At 42.1% G+C, this 16,161-nt stretch overlaps 1 protein-coding gene across 3 annotated transcripts in view; it reads right to left on the bottom strand.

Annotated features, from left to right (window-relative positions):
- Nucleotides 1-925: 925 nt before the first annotated feature.
- Nucleotides 926-16,161, bottom strand: part of FAM107B (family with sequence similarity 107 member B) — a 210,207-nt gene continuing 194,971 nt past the window's right edge. For all 3 annotated transcript variants that reach the window (XM_055429061.2, XM_088844068.1, XM_088844069.1), the window contains 3 exons: nucleotides 15,862-16,045; nucleotides 5,899-6,049; nucleotides 926-3,678 (listed from right to left, as the gene is read on the bottom strand). In XM_055429061.2, coding sequence (XP_055285036.2) covers nucleotides 3,562-3,678; nucleotides 5,899-6,049; nucleotides 15,862-16,045 — 452 coding nt within the window. In that variant the 3' untranslated portion in view covers nucleotides 926-3,561. The remainder of the gene's footprint in view (nucleotides 3,679-5,898; nucleotides 6,050-15,861; nucleotides 16,046-16,161) is intronic.

The raw sequence follows: 16,161 nt of genomic DNA, 5'->3' as shown, positions 1-16,161 counted from the left end.
TTAGTAAATGTAAGCCTGGTAGTAGTATTCTAATCTCTTTTTTTTAGCTGTACTATAACATTTTAAATCTTATCGAACATATTCACACATTATCGACCTGGGGAGTTTTACAGAAACTAAAACCTGAGGTGTTAATCTGTCTCCAGTCAATACTGTGTTAATTGACCTCTGTCTTCTTTCAAATCTACGACTATACCGTAAGAACCACACAATGGTCTAAAGAAATGGACCAACAGCCTCAAAACTGTCACCGTGGAAAACTGCCTACTTATTCCAAGGATGTAGTTATTCCTCAAATTATTTTTGTAGCCCACCTTCTGCATTGGCCTTTGGAACTCATGGTATAACCCTAGACATAGAAAATCTTCACTGCCATGAGTAGATGTAATTTTTTGGGTGAATGAGCTGAGTAGTAATTTGGGGATGAAAAATAAGGGCATAATTATAAAAGAAAGAAATTTGACTCTCCAAGGCTATCACAACCAATAGTATAATGTAATCATGTGTACAGCTTCCCAAAGTGACTTCTTTGAGGATGCAATTAATTTAGCTGAAAAAGCAAAATAATTCCATGGTCATACTTCTGCCATATGTGCTCACAAGCACTAAAACATGGCCCTTCCAAAAGTATATCTCCCACTGTTCTACCAGGCTACTTAAAATGCAGAATACTCTGATCTGAGGAACTAACAGCTGCTGCTAAAATACCACATATTCTAAGTGTAACATAATATCTTAGCATGAATTTGCTTGACAGAATAAACTGCAGCCTTGACTGACATAAGGCAAGAGGACATAACTGATTTGGGGGGGGAAGACCAACAGAGGGAAACCCCAGAACCACCTTCTAACCCTTAAATTGAACACAGCACCCCCCACATCAGTTCCAGACATCCACCTTAAACAGATCAGACAAACACAGCTGTATGGTCCAAGCATGTGGTGATTTTTATTAAGAATAACTTTGGTTCTAAGAATTCCACCCTCAATTCTGTAATACTTTCCATTAAAAACAATTATACAAGAGCAAATACAAAAAATATTAAATTATGAAAACAAATCCATTAAGGCTCCCTTTATATATATTATATACACTCAAACAAGTGAACATTTTTCAGAGTAGAAGAATAAAGTCAACTGTGGTAGCTTAGAAAGCAACACTACCTTCCTACTTGGAGACTAGAAAACACTGAGCTATTTTAAGAAAACCATAGAGTGGAAAAATGGAGCCATTTTTGTCAAAAAGTGGCTCAAAGCCCAAAACTGCTCAGATGTCCGTGAGTCCTAGAGGTTTGGACTGTAGAGTACTGAAGTGTGGGGCAGTGGGGAGGGAGAGAATGATGCCTTTTTAAACTCAACCTTATGAGCTGAGCTGACCTGGCAACTTCAAAGAGCTTTTCTATCTGTACATTCCACTGTTTAGCGAGGAAACATCACTTGACACTATTTACAAGTCTTCTTTCAGCCAGACCTCGGACTACCAACCACTACTAATTTTGCAGATTTGTGAGTGCAATTGAGAGGGAAATGCTTTTGGAATTTAGCTTTTCCCAGTGAAGCATGAATTCTAGGTAAGTTCTAGGAATAGAATTGGTCCTTCTAAAGAAGCCTGTCTGGGCCCTTGAAAATTCTATCAAGTGGCAGAATTGCTTCAAGGATACAGGATCTAAAGATCTTGCATAACCAGCTGGATTAAAGGCTATGAGCTAGTCTTGAATCTTCATTTTATAAATCGTATTACTATTTCGTATACACAGAGAAAGAACTCTAGTCAATGTGCAATCAGAAATATACTTTCAAGATGCTTAGTTAACACACTTTCTTCTCGCAAAAAGAAGAAGGATGGGAAAAAATAGTTATCCTTCCATCCTTCCAAAGCAAATTACTATACAGCAACATTTTATCCTAAGCACCACGTATTTTATTCATATAATACTTGCTGATGGGAGAAATAATCTGTTTCAGGTGTAGTCCATGTGTTCTCTGACTAGCAGTATATTATCTATGCACTTACTTTTGTCTTGTTCACATTAGAGATGAATAGAAGCCTAATGGCCAACCATGGAAACTGCAGAATTCCCAGAGAAAGCTAATTTCTACTAGGCTGATTAAGGATTCAAAAGCTTAAGATCCAGCTTTCTTTGATTCTTGAATTATAAGAAGAGCCTTCAACGTCGAAATTACTGGATGAATCATTTCTGCAGAGAACATACTGGATCCACACAGATTCTTCTAAACCACCCCAAGTAGAAATGTTTCCCCTTCCCATACCAGTGACAGAGAATGGATTTTGCATTAAGAATCTGCTGTAAAGCTGGTAACTCAGGGTTCATGTGGAGGATAGTATGCCAGTTGGAGAGCACAGACTGAGTGTGCCCCATCCCCTCAGCTGTTCCTGAGAGATCAACAGTGGTCACAACATCATCCTTACCAACAGTATCGCCATCACGAAGGTAGGGATGACACTGCCTTCCTTCACAAGGAAAAAGGGCAAAGAGCTGGTGATCATTAGAGAATTTCAAAGCTTGGATTCAAATAATATTCAAAATGCATAAATGCTATAATTCTTCCAGAGACCAGTTCATATTCATTTCACATCAAAAAGCCCAAAGAACTCTTCCCAAGCTTCCTGTGGGAGCTTTCCCCATACTGTTCTCAGAAGAAACCAAAAGACTCGAACCCACTCCTTTGACACTGAAGTTGGGCTATTCAGACTAGTTTTTATTCCTCGAAGGGCTGGGAGATTATTTCACATAAAAAGACTAAAAGAGCAAGAAATTAAAAACGAAAATGAAACATAAGCCCTAACAGTTATCAAAGCAATACACGGATTTGTAGGACATACCTTCCCTGAAGTAGAAGGTCACCGTGAAGCCTCAGAAAACCAGCAGGAATGAAAATAAGATCGAGATGGATATTTACAAAGTTTTGTTTCTAAATTTTTGTTTCTGTATTTTTACACCTCCTCATCCTATTTCTGAATCTTAATGTCAACAAAGGTAAGAGCTGTGCTCAACATGAATATTAACATTCTCCAGTGTGAAGCCTAAACTGGGTGAAAGTGTAAATGAGACAAGAAAACGGAATTTACAGACGGTGGATGTAACAGATTCAGCGCATTTCTGTGCAATCTAAATTATTGGATAGATAAGAAAGGAAGAACGAAAGGTGTTTTCTTTAGGTTTTGAAAGAGAAAAGGCTCTGTGCCCCACTAAACTTGGATTGAAAGAAAAACCAAGTAGTGCAACTCTCAAGAATTCATTCCAGTGTCCTCTGCCTTTGTTTCTTGTTGTTGTCTTTTAGAAGTCTTTGAACACAGGTCCACTATCCCATCTTAAGTGCTGGTCAACATCCTTTGTTTGGCGAATAGGAACTGCAACAGTCACAGGTGACTCACCCACCCGGATGGGAGAAAAACCAAAATCAAACCCTTTTGAAAGTAACAGATCCCTGCTGGCTGGGATTCGCTCCAGGGGCTTTGGCCCTGAGCTAAGCGCTGGGGAGGCCCCGGCACAGGCCTTCTGTGAGCTGGGCTGGGTGCGAGGTCTCTGCAGCCTGGACCTACGACTCCTGGGCTTGGGCCACCTCCTGGCCTGTTCTTCTGAGATTGCCTTTAACCTTCACAAACTCTGGGGCATTTTCTTGCTCTTCTTGCAATTTCTGTTTCTCAAGTTCAAGCTAAACAGAATTCAGAAACAAGAGAATTATTTACAAAGTATTTACAAAGGGAGAGGCTTTCCCAAACACTGTTTTCTCTTCCCAAAGGCCCTAATGACTTTGATTCCCAATAGAAGAAAAGTTTCTCCTGTCTCCACTTTAAATATATTTATATTTTCATATATGTGGCGGGATCAAAGTCCTGGGGTAAGAATTCTGCACAGAAGCAGCAGCCCACTGTTTTTGCTGAAACCCTGGAGGGTGACAAGAACCTGAAGATCAAGGCTAAGGATGAAAACAAGAGCTGAGGGAAACACACACATGCTCTCCAGTTGTGAGTGAAGCTGAACTTCACTCATGTGCTTGGTAGTCCCTGGCTTTGGCTGTGCCTCCCTGATCTCTTCTAGATCCTCAAAAGAATCCTTCTCTTTATCTTGAATGTCTTTTAGTCCACCTGCAGAAATCTGTCTCAGCTTTTCCTTTCACTGTATATAAACACTTACATCCGACGTGTCTGGGAAATTCTGGACAAGGTAAGTTCAGGGAAAGACAAGTACTGTATGATCACTCTTATATGTAGAATCTAAAAACAGAAGGTAAAATGGGGACCAGCAGGGACTTAGGCTGGGGGAATGGGAAAGATGCATTTAAGGGTGGGTACAGAAGACTCTTGAGAGTCCCATGGACTGCAAGGAGATCCAACCAGTCCATTCTAAAGGAGATCAGTCCTGGGTGTTCATTGGAAGGACTGATGCTAAAGCTGAAACTACAATACTTTGGCCACCTCATGCGACGAGTTGACACACTGGAAAAGACTCTGATGCTGGGAGGGGTTGGGGGCAGGAGAAAAAGGGGATGACAGAGAATGAGATGGTTGGATGGCATCACCGACTCGATGGAGGTGAGTTTGAGTGAACTCCGGGAGTTGGTGATGGACAGGGAGGCCTGGTGTTCTGATTCATGGGGTTGCAAAGAGTCGGACACGACTAAGCGACTGAACTGAACACACTCACAACTTTCAGAAAACTAAGATCATGGCATCTGGTCCCATCACTTCATGGGAAATAGATGGGGAAACAGTGGAAACAGTGGCTGCCTTTATTTTTCTGGGCTCCAAAATCACTGCAGATGGTGATTGCAGCCATGAAATAAAAAGACGCTTGCTCCTTGGAAGGAAAGTTATGACCAACATAGACAGCATATTAAAAAACAGACATTACTCTGCCAACAAAGGTCTGTCTAGTCAAGGCTATGGTTTTTCCAGTGGTCATATATGGATGTGAGAGTTGGACTATAAAGCTGAGCGCCAAAGAATTGATGCTTTTGAACTGTGGTGTTAGAGAAGACTCTTGAGAGTCCCTTGGACTGCAAGGAGATCCAATCAGTCCATCCTAAAGGAAATCAATTCTGGGTGTTCATTGGAGGGACTGATGTTGAAGCTGAAACTACAATACTTTGGCCACCTCATGTGGAGAGCTGACTCATTTGGAAAGACCCTGATGCTGGGAAAGATTGAGGGCAGGAGGAGAAGGGGACGACAGAGGATGAGATGGTTGGATGGCATCACCGACACAATGGACATGGGTTTGGGTGAACTCCGGGAGTTGGTGATGGACAGGGAGGTCTGGCGTGCTGTGGTTCATGGGGTCGCAAAGAATCAGACATGACTAAGCAACTGAACTGAACTGAACTCTCAACTAGAAGATAAGTCCTGGAGACCTAATACATAGTCCAGGGATTACGGGGAGCAAAGTGATTACAAACATGAACATTAAGAAACTAGAACGCTCCCCACCACTAGCTGCTGCTGCTGCTGCTAAGTTGCTTCAGTCATGTCCAACTCTGTGTGACCCCATAGAGAGCAGCCCACCAGGCTCCGCCATCCTTGGGACTCTCCAGGCAAGAACACTGGAGTGGGCTGCCATTTCCTTCTCCAATGCATGAAAGTGAAAAGTGAAAGTGAAGTCACTCAGTCGTGTCTGACTCTTAGTGACCCCATGGACTGCAACCTACCAGACTCCTCCGTCCAAGGGATTTTCCAGGCAAGAGTACTAGAGTGGGTTGCCATTGCTTTCTCCACCCCACCACTAGAAAAAGGGTAATCATACGACAGAGGTGTGGGCTAACACTACAATGACAACTGTGATACAAATGTATCATATCAATGTATTTTCCCTCGGCAATATTATATGTCAAATATCTCAATAAAAAACCCCCACCTTTACCCCCAATCACCCTTACCTGCTCCAACTTCTGCTGCCGTTTTAATAGTTCTATTTCCAAGTCAGATTTCTTCTTTTGTGCTTCTTCTTCCTTCTGCTTTATTACTTGATCTCGTTTTCTCTTTTCCATCACTTTCTGCAGTTCTGGTTTATTCTGAGGGGCAAGACCCCTGCAAAAAAAGCATTAACAAATCACTTTGCTGAACACCTCAAACTAACACAATACTGTACTTCAAAAAAATTTAATTGAAGAAAGTAAAAAAAATTGTAATTGAAAAAAATTTTAAAGCATTAACAAAATTTAAAATTTAAGCATCAACCACAGAAGGGTCTAGTGACTTAGCATGACTGTGACACCTACTATCCGCTAACAGTCAGCACTGAGGAGCCTCAAAAATTCACAAGCATGAAAGAAAAGGGCAAGAGCATCTTTTGAAGAGTAAGCAAAACCCACCGCTTAATAAAATCTTTACTGCATGCCAGATATTAGGCCATGCAAGGGAAGCTAGTGTCTGTGGTTTGTGGAGAAAGTTCAGGAATAGCACACTCATTCAGAGCATGTGATGGTCACTTATACTGAAGAGGAAGATGCCTCCAACCAGAATTGCAGGGGGAGTTTCCCAAGATGGAGCCCCTGACCCCAAGTATTAAATGCAGCCTGGAGAGAAGCTAGCAGAAAGCTCAACAACAAAATGGCCTGGAAACCTCCTCCAACCCTCCCTCTTTCAGACTTGGGAGAGGATTCTCACACATCCCAAGGCACACCCAAGGCTCCATCACTGCTGGGGTCGTGGCCATGGAGAATCCGGATCCCAACTCCCAGGCCAGTGCTCTGGCACCATTTCAGACACACAGTTCAACTGCTGACGATGCTTGGAAGTCAGGCTTCAGGGAGCAATGGATCAGGCTGCCAGCTCTTCAAATGGGGCGAAACAAAACCCAAACTCAGGCCGTTCCCCAGCAACTCTCATCTGAAAGGTTTGAGCCAGGTCAGGGGAAAGACATTCATTGACACTTTTGTAGAAGGGATTTCTACGCTAAAGTCAGCTGGGATTTGCCCAGTGTCCATTTCTTCAGCCAACTGGTGGTTGGCCAGGTTGTTCCTCAGGGTTCTCCAGTCTGGAACCCCCTCATGCCCCGACCCTCCGTGCTGGCTTAGCTGCCCACCTCCTGCTCACTGGCCTCCCTCTCTTGAACCAGTCTCCACTGACCCCTAAAGTATCTCAACTCAGAATTCACACTGATGACAAAAACACAAGTTACAGAAAAGGAAGAGCGTTATCCAGGTCAGACAGCCAAAGGTATCAGTGACAATGCTGCCACACTCGTGTTCACCAGCACACACAGCCACAACAGGAACTCGTGCTTCTCTGGGCTGCAGGAAACCAGCACTGCCAGATCAGCCCAGGGCAGAGAAGGCCCGTGCGCCTCCCTCAGTGATGATGCCCGCGAGTCTGTGCACTGGGCCCATCAATCTCCGTGGCTCTTCTCCAAACTACTCCAATCAGCTAAGGCGACTAATCAACTAGGAGTCATCTGAACAACTTACAGAATTTCCAAAACATGTTCTGGTTTTAAGAATCTCAACAACACCCTTGCTTCAATCTCTTTCAAGTTCACCCTATCATATTTTGCAAACTAATCACACTTGCAACATCACACTTCCTCACCTAACAGAATTTTTAAAATTCTGGCATCTCTCCTCTCTACCTACTTTTTAAATCACAATAAATGATTTTTTCAAAGCTGCTATTTATAAAGTAAAGATGAGTATAATCCATCACTGAAGATAAAGGACACAGACCTCAAAATAACATGTGTGTCTTCCCTTTCCCCATTTTCATTAGCAGAACCTTTGGTTTAAAAAAAAAGAAAATATTAAATTCAGCCATATTTCCAGTGAAATAAAAGAGGCTATTTTGTGATTTAAATACAATTTGTTTCCCAGTTATTAAGACTGTATGAGGAGAGAAGTATAAACAGACTATTCCAGAAACCAAATCCTTACTCAGTGCAATAAAAAAGTTGCTTACAGTACTTTCCTCCTATAGACTTAGGTGTCACTGAGCACTGGAAAATCTGTTTGTAAATAATCTGAGAAAGACCCATTGAGCTTCATGACTATTAAAAACTCTCACTATGACACTTACAGAGTTAAGGGATTTAAATTATAAAATTAAGAATTTAGCTACCTGCATAATTTAAATTTCAAACTATAATTCACTGGAGAAATTAACCTCAACTGTTATTAAGTGCCTCTGGGTTATACAAAAGCTGTTGAACAAACTGATGTATGATGAATTAAGCTGGCACTCTATAGAAACATGTGAATGGGTTTAACTAATACACGTATTCATTTTCTATTCAAAGATTTTACCCAATAGTGCGGTAAGATAAAATATTTAGTAACACAAAACTCAGGAAAACGGTGCTTATGTGATAAATGTCCTGCACTTATAACAGTCAAGAAGTCATACAAATTTAATTAATATTTTATTAAGCAGCTCACTTAACTTTGTGCTAAATAGAAAAAGGCAAGCACTATCTATGTGATTGAGTCTAAAACTGGATCAGACTGCAGAGAAAGCATACACAGACAGAAATTAGTTTCTCTCAAGTTTCATAAAAATGACAGTATAATCCTCTGCATGACAACACTGATTATCTTTAATCCATTCTGACATATACAATTAACAAGAACTTTCAATCACTTGATGACGGACAACTTGGCCTGAGGGCCATGGTACCACTCAAGACCAACAGTTATTCCCGAATTGCTTACTGTGACTTTTATAGTGGACCAAATTGATTTTTTAAATTAGTAAGTCCTCTTAGAAAAAAACAATATTTTTTAGGGCTTCCCTGGTGGCTCAGATGGTAAAGAATCTGCCTGCAATGCAGGAGACCCGGGTTCGATCCCTGGGTTGGGAAGACCCTCTGGAGAAGGAAATGGCAACCCACTCCAGTAATCCTGCCTGCGAAATCCCACGGACAGAGGAGGAGCCTGGCGGGCTATAGTCCATGTGGTCACAAAGAGGTGGACATGACTTAGCAGCTGACACTTTGGAAAAAAAAAAAAAGTGAGGTGACACATACATATTAGCAAGACAAAAGGTGAAAGCACATCTCAACTCCCCCAGGTCGACATCTACCGGGCACACCACTTGCATGGTATTCTAGGTGAATGGTGGCTCTGAAAACTGTACAAGATAGAGGCCCTACACCCACGGACTGCTCCCCATTCCTGTGTGCACGTGTGCTCAGTTGCTCAATTGTGTCCAATTCTTTGTGACCCCTTGGACTGTAGTCCACCAGACTCCTCGGTCCATGGAATTTTCCAACCAAGAATACTGGAGTGGGTTGCCATTTCCTCCTCCAGGGGATCTTCCCAACTCAGGGATGGATCCTGAGTCCCCTGCATTGGCAGGTAGATTCTTTACCACCGAGCCACCTGGGAAGCCCTCCCCACACTACTGCATCCACAGATAACTCCCCATCTAGTCTGTGCTCCCCTATACTATCTATACCTTTATCAGAGCACAGAAGTGCCAAAATTTTGCCACGCCTATAATGAGACATTTAAGTTGTTTCCACTTGTCTAGGCACCAGAGATCAAATTGCCAGCATCTGCTGGATCATGGAGAAAGCAAGAGAGTTCCAAAAAAACATCTATTTCTGCTTCATCGACTATGCCAAAGCCTTTGACTGTGTGGATCACAATAAACTGTGGAACATTCTGAAAGAGATGGGAAACCCAGACCACCTGACCTGCCTCTTGAGAAATCTGTATGCAGGTCAGGAAGCAACAGATAGAATTGGACATGAAACAACAGACTGGTTCCAAATAGGAAAAGGAGTATGTCAAGGTTGTATACTGTCACCCTGCTTATTTAACTTATATGCAAGGTACATCATGAGGAACGCTGGGCTGGAAGAAGCATAAGCTGGAATCAAGACTGCCGGGAGAAATATCAATAACCTCAGATATGCAGATGCCACCACCCTTATGGCAGAAAGTGAAGAGGAACTAAAAAGCCTCTTGATAAAAGTGAAAGAGGAGAGTGAAAGGTTGGCTTGAAGCTCAACATTCAGAAAACGAAGATCATGGCATCTGGTCCCATCACTTCATGGGAAACAGATGGGGAAACAGTGGAAACAGTGTCAGACTTTATTTTTTGGGGGCTCCAAAATCACTGCGGATGCTGATTGCAGGCATGAAATTAAAAGACGCTTACTCCTTGGAAGGAAAGTTATGACCAACCTAGATAGCGTATTAAAAAGCAGAGACGTTACTTTGCCAACCAAGGTCCGTCTAGTCAAGGCTATGGTTTTTCCCGTCTAGTCAAGGCTATGGTTTTTCCCGTGGTCATGTATGGATATGAGAGTTGGACTGTGAAGAAGGCTGATTGCCGAAGAATTGATGCTTTTGAACTGTGGTGTTGGAGAAGACTCTTGAGAGTCCCTTGGACTGCAAGGAGATCCAACCAGTCCTTTCTAAAGGAGATCAATCCTGGGTGTTCACTGGAAGGACTGATGCTAAAGCTGAAATACTTTGGCCACCTCATGCGACGAGCTGACTCACTGGGAAAGACTCTGATGCTGGGAGGGATTGTGGGCAGGAGGAGAAGGGGACAACAGAGAATGAAATGGCTGGATGGCATCACCGACTCGATGGACGTGAGTTTGAGTGAACTCCGGGAGTTGGTGATGGACAGGGAGGCCTGGCGTGCTGCGATTCATGGGGTCGCAAAAAGTCGGTCATGACTGAGCAACTGAACTGAACTGAACTGATTGAACACAAGGAGGCAAGAGACTTCCTCAACCACTTGTACCTGGAGGAGGGCATTGCCTGCAGTATCCCATGGACAGAGGAGCCTGGCAGGCTACAGTCCATAGGATCACCAAGAGCCAGCACGACTAAAGTGACTTAGCATGGATACTCTTTTTAGAGAAGGCAGGTTCTCTCTAAATTATATGAGAAATAAGCACTCTTGAACACTGATCTTTCAAGTATCAAAAATAAAGCCTCTTGCAATCTACCATTTTATGGAAATAACTAAAGACTCTGAGAACCCTAACACAAGGTCTTAATTGTCAGACCAAGTAGCATGGCCAGATCAAAATATAAAGACTTTTAGGGACTTCCCTGATGGTCCAGTGGTTAAGATTTCATCTTCCAATTCAGAGGATGCAGGTTCAATCACTGGTCAGGGAGCTATGATCCCACAGGTCTCTCAGCCAAAAAAATCAAAACATAAAACAGAAGCAATATTGTAACAAATTCAATAAAGACTTTAAAAATGGTCCACATCAAAAACATCTTTATCAAAAAAATTTAGACTTTTAACCTGAAACTTAGCTGGGTCCAGAAGCTGGCAAACAGAAGAACAGAATACTTGAAGGAGATGGGATGAAGTGTGAGAACCCCTATGAGAATGTGCTCTCCTAAGCATAGACTCTGCTTTTGTCTTCTGATCTCTAGAAGGTGCTTCCAACAACTCTTTGAACTGAGACAGAGCTTTGAGCCAAATACGCAGCCACAAACAGCAAAGGTTCCACAAAGCTTGTTCTGTGATCTCAGTTCTGTCTTCTTCTATTCCTACCCCTTCTTCTCATTTATATATTATTTTTTAAATTATTTATTTATTTAATGGGCTGTGCCAAGTCTTCAGTTCAGTTCAGTCACTCAGTCGTGTCCGACTCTTTGCGACCCCATGAATCACAGCACGCCAGGCCTCCCTGTCCATCACCAACTCCCGGAGTTCACCCAAACTCACGTCCATCGAGTTGGTGATGCCATCCAGCCATCTCATTCTCTGTCGTCCCCGTCTCCTCCCACCCCCAACCCCTCCCAGCATCCGAGTCTTTTCCAGTGAGTCAACTCGTCGCATGAGGTGGCCAAAGTATTCGAGTTTCAGCTTTAGCATCAGTCCTTCCATTGAACACCCAGGATTAATCTCCTTTAGAATGGACTGGTTGGATCTCCTTGCAGTCCAAGGGACTCTCAAGAGTCTTCTCCAGCACCACAGTTCAAAAGCATCAATTCTTCAGCGATCAGCTTTCTTCACAGTCCAACTCTCACATCCATACATGACCACGGGAAAAACCATAGCCTTGACTAGACGGACCCTGGTTGGCAAAGTAACGTCTCTGCTTTTTAATATGCTATCTAGGTTGGTCATAACTTTCCTTCCAAGGAGCAAGCATCTTTTAATTTCATGGCTGCAATCAGCATCTGCAGTGATTTTGGAGCCCAAAAATATAAAGTCTGACACTGTTTCCCCATCTATTTCCCATGAAGTGATGGGACCAGATGCCATGATGTTAGTGGGATCTTCAATCTTGGTTGGGGCTTGCAGGATTTTAGTTGGGGTACACAGGACCTAGTTCCCTGACCAGGGATTGAACCTAGGATCCCTGCATTGGGAGCGAAGAGTTTTCGCTACTGGAACACCAGGGAAGTCCCTCATTCATATTATTATTAAATTTGATTCATAGCTGTCTTTAAAGATATATATAATTACAGACATACATAATTCTATATTGATTTCAACACTTTTTTATTCCAAAAAGCTACTGTGTCACCTTGAGAAGACTCTTTAGCCTGGTAACCTGAAGAGTTTCCCTTCATTCACACATCAAATGATAGAACAATTCCAAAACAGCACACACTGGGTTTCTGAAAAAAATCATTGGATAAAATATGGGAAAGCCTTTTACAAGTTGCAGAAAAGTCGACAGAATTTCATTACAGTACGAACTAGTCAGCAAGTATGACAATCCTTTAACTGAATATGTACATACTATCTGAATATGTACATACTATCAGGGCTTCCCTGCTGGTTCCGATGGTAAAGAATCTGCCTGCAATGCATGAGACCCAGGTTCGATCCCTGGATTGGGAAGATCCCCTGGAGAAGGAAATGGCTGCCCACTCCAGTATTCTTCCCTGAAGAATTCCAATGGACAGAGAAGCCTGGCGGCCTATAATATAGTCCATGAGGTCACTAAGAGTCGGACATGACCGAGCAACTTTTATTCATTCATTTATACATACTATTGATGTGATACTTTCTATTATTTGGTACTAAAACTTAGAAATAAAAAGCCAAAGTTGTGGAAAAGTATATGCGTTAGAAGATGAATATGAGAGAAGAAACTGCTTTAGAAGTCTTTAAAAAAAGTTGTATTTCTAATAAGAGGATTCTACCAAACTAAGATTTTACCTTTGAGAAAAACCTGAAGAAGTAGGATAAGATATACTCACTTGATATTGCAACTTTTATTTTATTTTTTTAAATACACTTCTACAACCAGATCAGAACTCTTCAGAGAAAAACAGGAAAAGGCAATAGGGACTATTCAGATGATGCTGTAGGGTAAGTGGAAAGATGGATGGTGCTAAATGATCACATCTTACATAGGTCAGGTATTTTAGTAGGTGTTTGTACATGTTCTCCTTCATTTTCATCTTTATAAGGAAGACTATTTTTATTTCTTACTTAATAGATGAAGAAACAGATCTCAGGAAGGAGGACCTTGTCCAAAATCATAAAAGGTCGGGAAGATCCCCTGGGGAAGGGAATGGCAACCCACGCGAGTATTCCTGCCTGGAGAATCCCACGGACAGAGGAACCTGGCAAGCTGTCCATGGAGTCACAAAGAGTCAGACATGACGTAGCGACCAAACAAGTTAAATGTTGAACCGGATCCACACCGTTCCTCCCTGACCGCAAAGCCCGTGTGTTCTCTATACCTTCAAGAGAACATGACCATTCCCTAAAATCTCTCTAAAAGCAGCTGAGCTGGGCCCAGCCGAGAGGTCAGCTGTGCAAACAAGGAGGGAAAAGCACAGGAGAAAGGCCAACAGGAGGATGATGCATCCTCACAGGATGGACCTACTCCAGGAAATCTGGCAACAGATTCACTGCACACACCAAACCGGTAATGTTCTACCCATACAGGTATGACCCAGGCTGCTACATACATTTGTGCAGAATAATCTAGAGCCTCTAATTCAAACAACGACTATGCTGCCAATTTTGGTTTACTTTTGCCTCTATTTCTGTCATGGAGGCTTTTTGTAGATGTTATAGAAAAAAACAAAAAACCAACAGCAGTTTGAACTAGAATGTTTCTCAGAGATCAACCAAGTGTCCGAGTGCTATTTGACAGACGAGGAAACTGAGAACCAAGCAATAAAGACAATCAGGAAATTTTTTGTTCAGAAAACCATTTGGCTACTCTCTTTTAGAGGATATTAAACTTTCCATCGTCCCAGCAAAATGCAGACACAGTTTCTCAGGGGCAGCTTCCAAATTCTCTTGCCTACTGAGGAACTTACACAGTCCTCTTTTACTTTGGGCGTGATGATACCCATTTGGTTTTGTTGTTTTAACTTTTATGCGATGAAGACAGGTAGAAGTTAAGCACTTATTCAAAAAGGATCAAACTCACATTCCGTTGAATAAGGGTTAATTAACCCAGCAGCACACTGTCATGCTGGGGACAGAAAGCAAAACACATTTCCACTTCTGGGGGGAGAGATGTGATCACAGAGAGTTACTAGGACAGGAGTTAGGAGTCCTGGCCTCGGTATACTCAGACGGAGAATTACCGTAAAAATGACCCCTCACATCCTTTTAAAAGGTTTTATTTTTAACTAAGCCTTCCTTCCAAAACATTACCCCAGTGTTTAGCTTTGTCTGCACATCTTTCAGTTCAGTGAGCAGTAGCTACCTTTTCACCAAGGGAGAGCAAACAGTGAGTGGTTGAGTGACCCATAGTTTCACAATTCAGATCGACAATTTTAGTCTAAAGACCCGAAAATAGTTCTAAATGAAGCTTAACAGATCTTAGAGAAAGTAACTTGTGTCTTAATAAATAAAGCAACTCTACATCCTCAGCTCTCCTAGCCCAGTGGTCTTGCTTAGAATCACTTAAAGAGCAGAGTACCAGCCGTAAAAAAGAATGAAATAATGCCATGTGCTACAAAATGGATGGACCTAGAGACTATGATACGAGGCAAAGTCAGAAAGAGAAAGACAAATGCCATACAACACCACTTACTTGTGGAATCTAAAATACGACACAAATTAACTTATCTACAAAACAGGCTCATGGACACAAAAATCAGACTAATCGTTGCCAAGGCAGAGGAGAACAGGGGAGGGATGAATTGGGAGTTTGGGATTAGCAGATGCAAATTATTATATACAGAATGGATGGACAAGAGAGTCCTATCACACAGCACAGGGAACTATATTCAATGTCCTGTGATAAACCATAATGGAAAAGAATATATATTTACATTTATAACTGAATCACTTTGCTGTTCACCAGAAAGTAACACAACATTGTAAATCAACTATATTTCAATAAAATAAATTTTTTAAAAATTTAAAAAGCAGAGTACACCAAACCCAACAATCAAAATTACATTATGACACAGATGGAACTAACAAATGGTTTACAAGGAAGACAGAAGGTAAATGTTTTACTCCTCTCCAAAAAACAAATAGTAATATTAAAAATGATTGTAATCATTTAAAATGTTCCCTAAAAACAAACAAATGAAAACACAAGAGAGGGGGTCCTTATCTATTGTTAAGTCTGATGTGGTTCTAGAGACTTCTCTCTGCCACTCTATAAATGCTAAGGTTGGCGGTATCTGGTTCTCACATTTCCCCAAATATATGGAAACAATGTACTTCTCTTTGACGAAGGACACACTCTTTTATCCTTAATCCAGCCTCTTGAGTACACATTCTAAACTACGTGTCCATCTGAGAAGGGGACTCAGGACCACAGAACTCTGAGTGATCCTGGGGGTGGCAGCTGAGCCTATAAACAGGTTTACATCATGGATGCTCTGACTCAAGGATGCTCGAAGGAATAAGGAAGCTTTCAACATGGTCAAGAAACAAATCTAGTTACCTCAAAAGTCCCCAAAGGAAAACTTTGCTCAAAAAAGCCATCGTACCTTTTCTGGTTCATAAGAAGTTCTCTGTGAAGGTCTTGATGGTTCCGGGATGTCTTGACAGGATTGACTAATTTCTGAGGCCTAATGAGTTCGGGATTGTCATCGTCTATATAGTCTGGCTCAGCCATGATGTTTCTCGGGATGAGATACGTGTCCTTGGGGTCAGAATCCTCCAGTGGGCTGTCTGAAACAGAATGATGAGAGTCATTGTGGTGTCGGTTCAGACGTCTGTCTGCCCAGAGTAGAGGCCTGGGACAGCCGAGTACATCCTCCAGGGAGCCTCCACCACTTCACTGGAAG

Source organism: Moschus berezovskii, chromosome 15 (assembly GCF_049115385.1).
Source record: "Moschus berezovskii isolate FMDL1 chromosome 15, NW_MosBer_1.0, whole genome shotgun sequence".
Taxonomy (NCBI): Eukaryota; Metazoa; Chordata; class Mammalia; order Artiodactyla; family Moschidae; genus Moschus; species Moschus berezovskii.
This window is presented reverse-complemented; position numbering and strand designations above follow the sequence as displayed.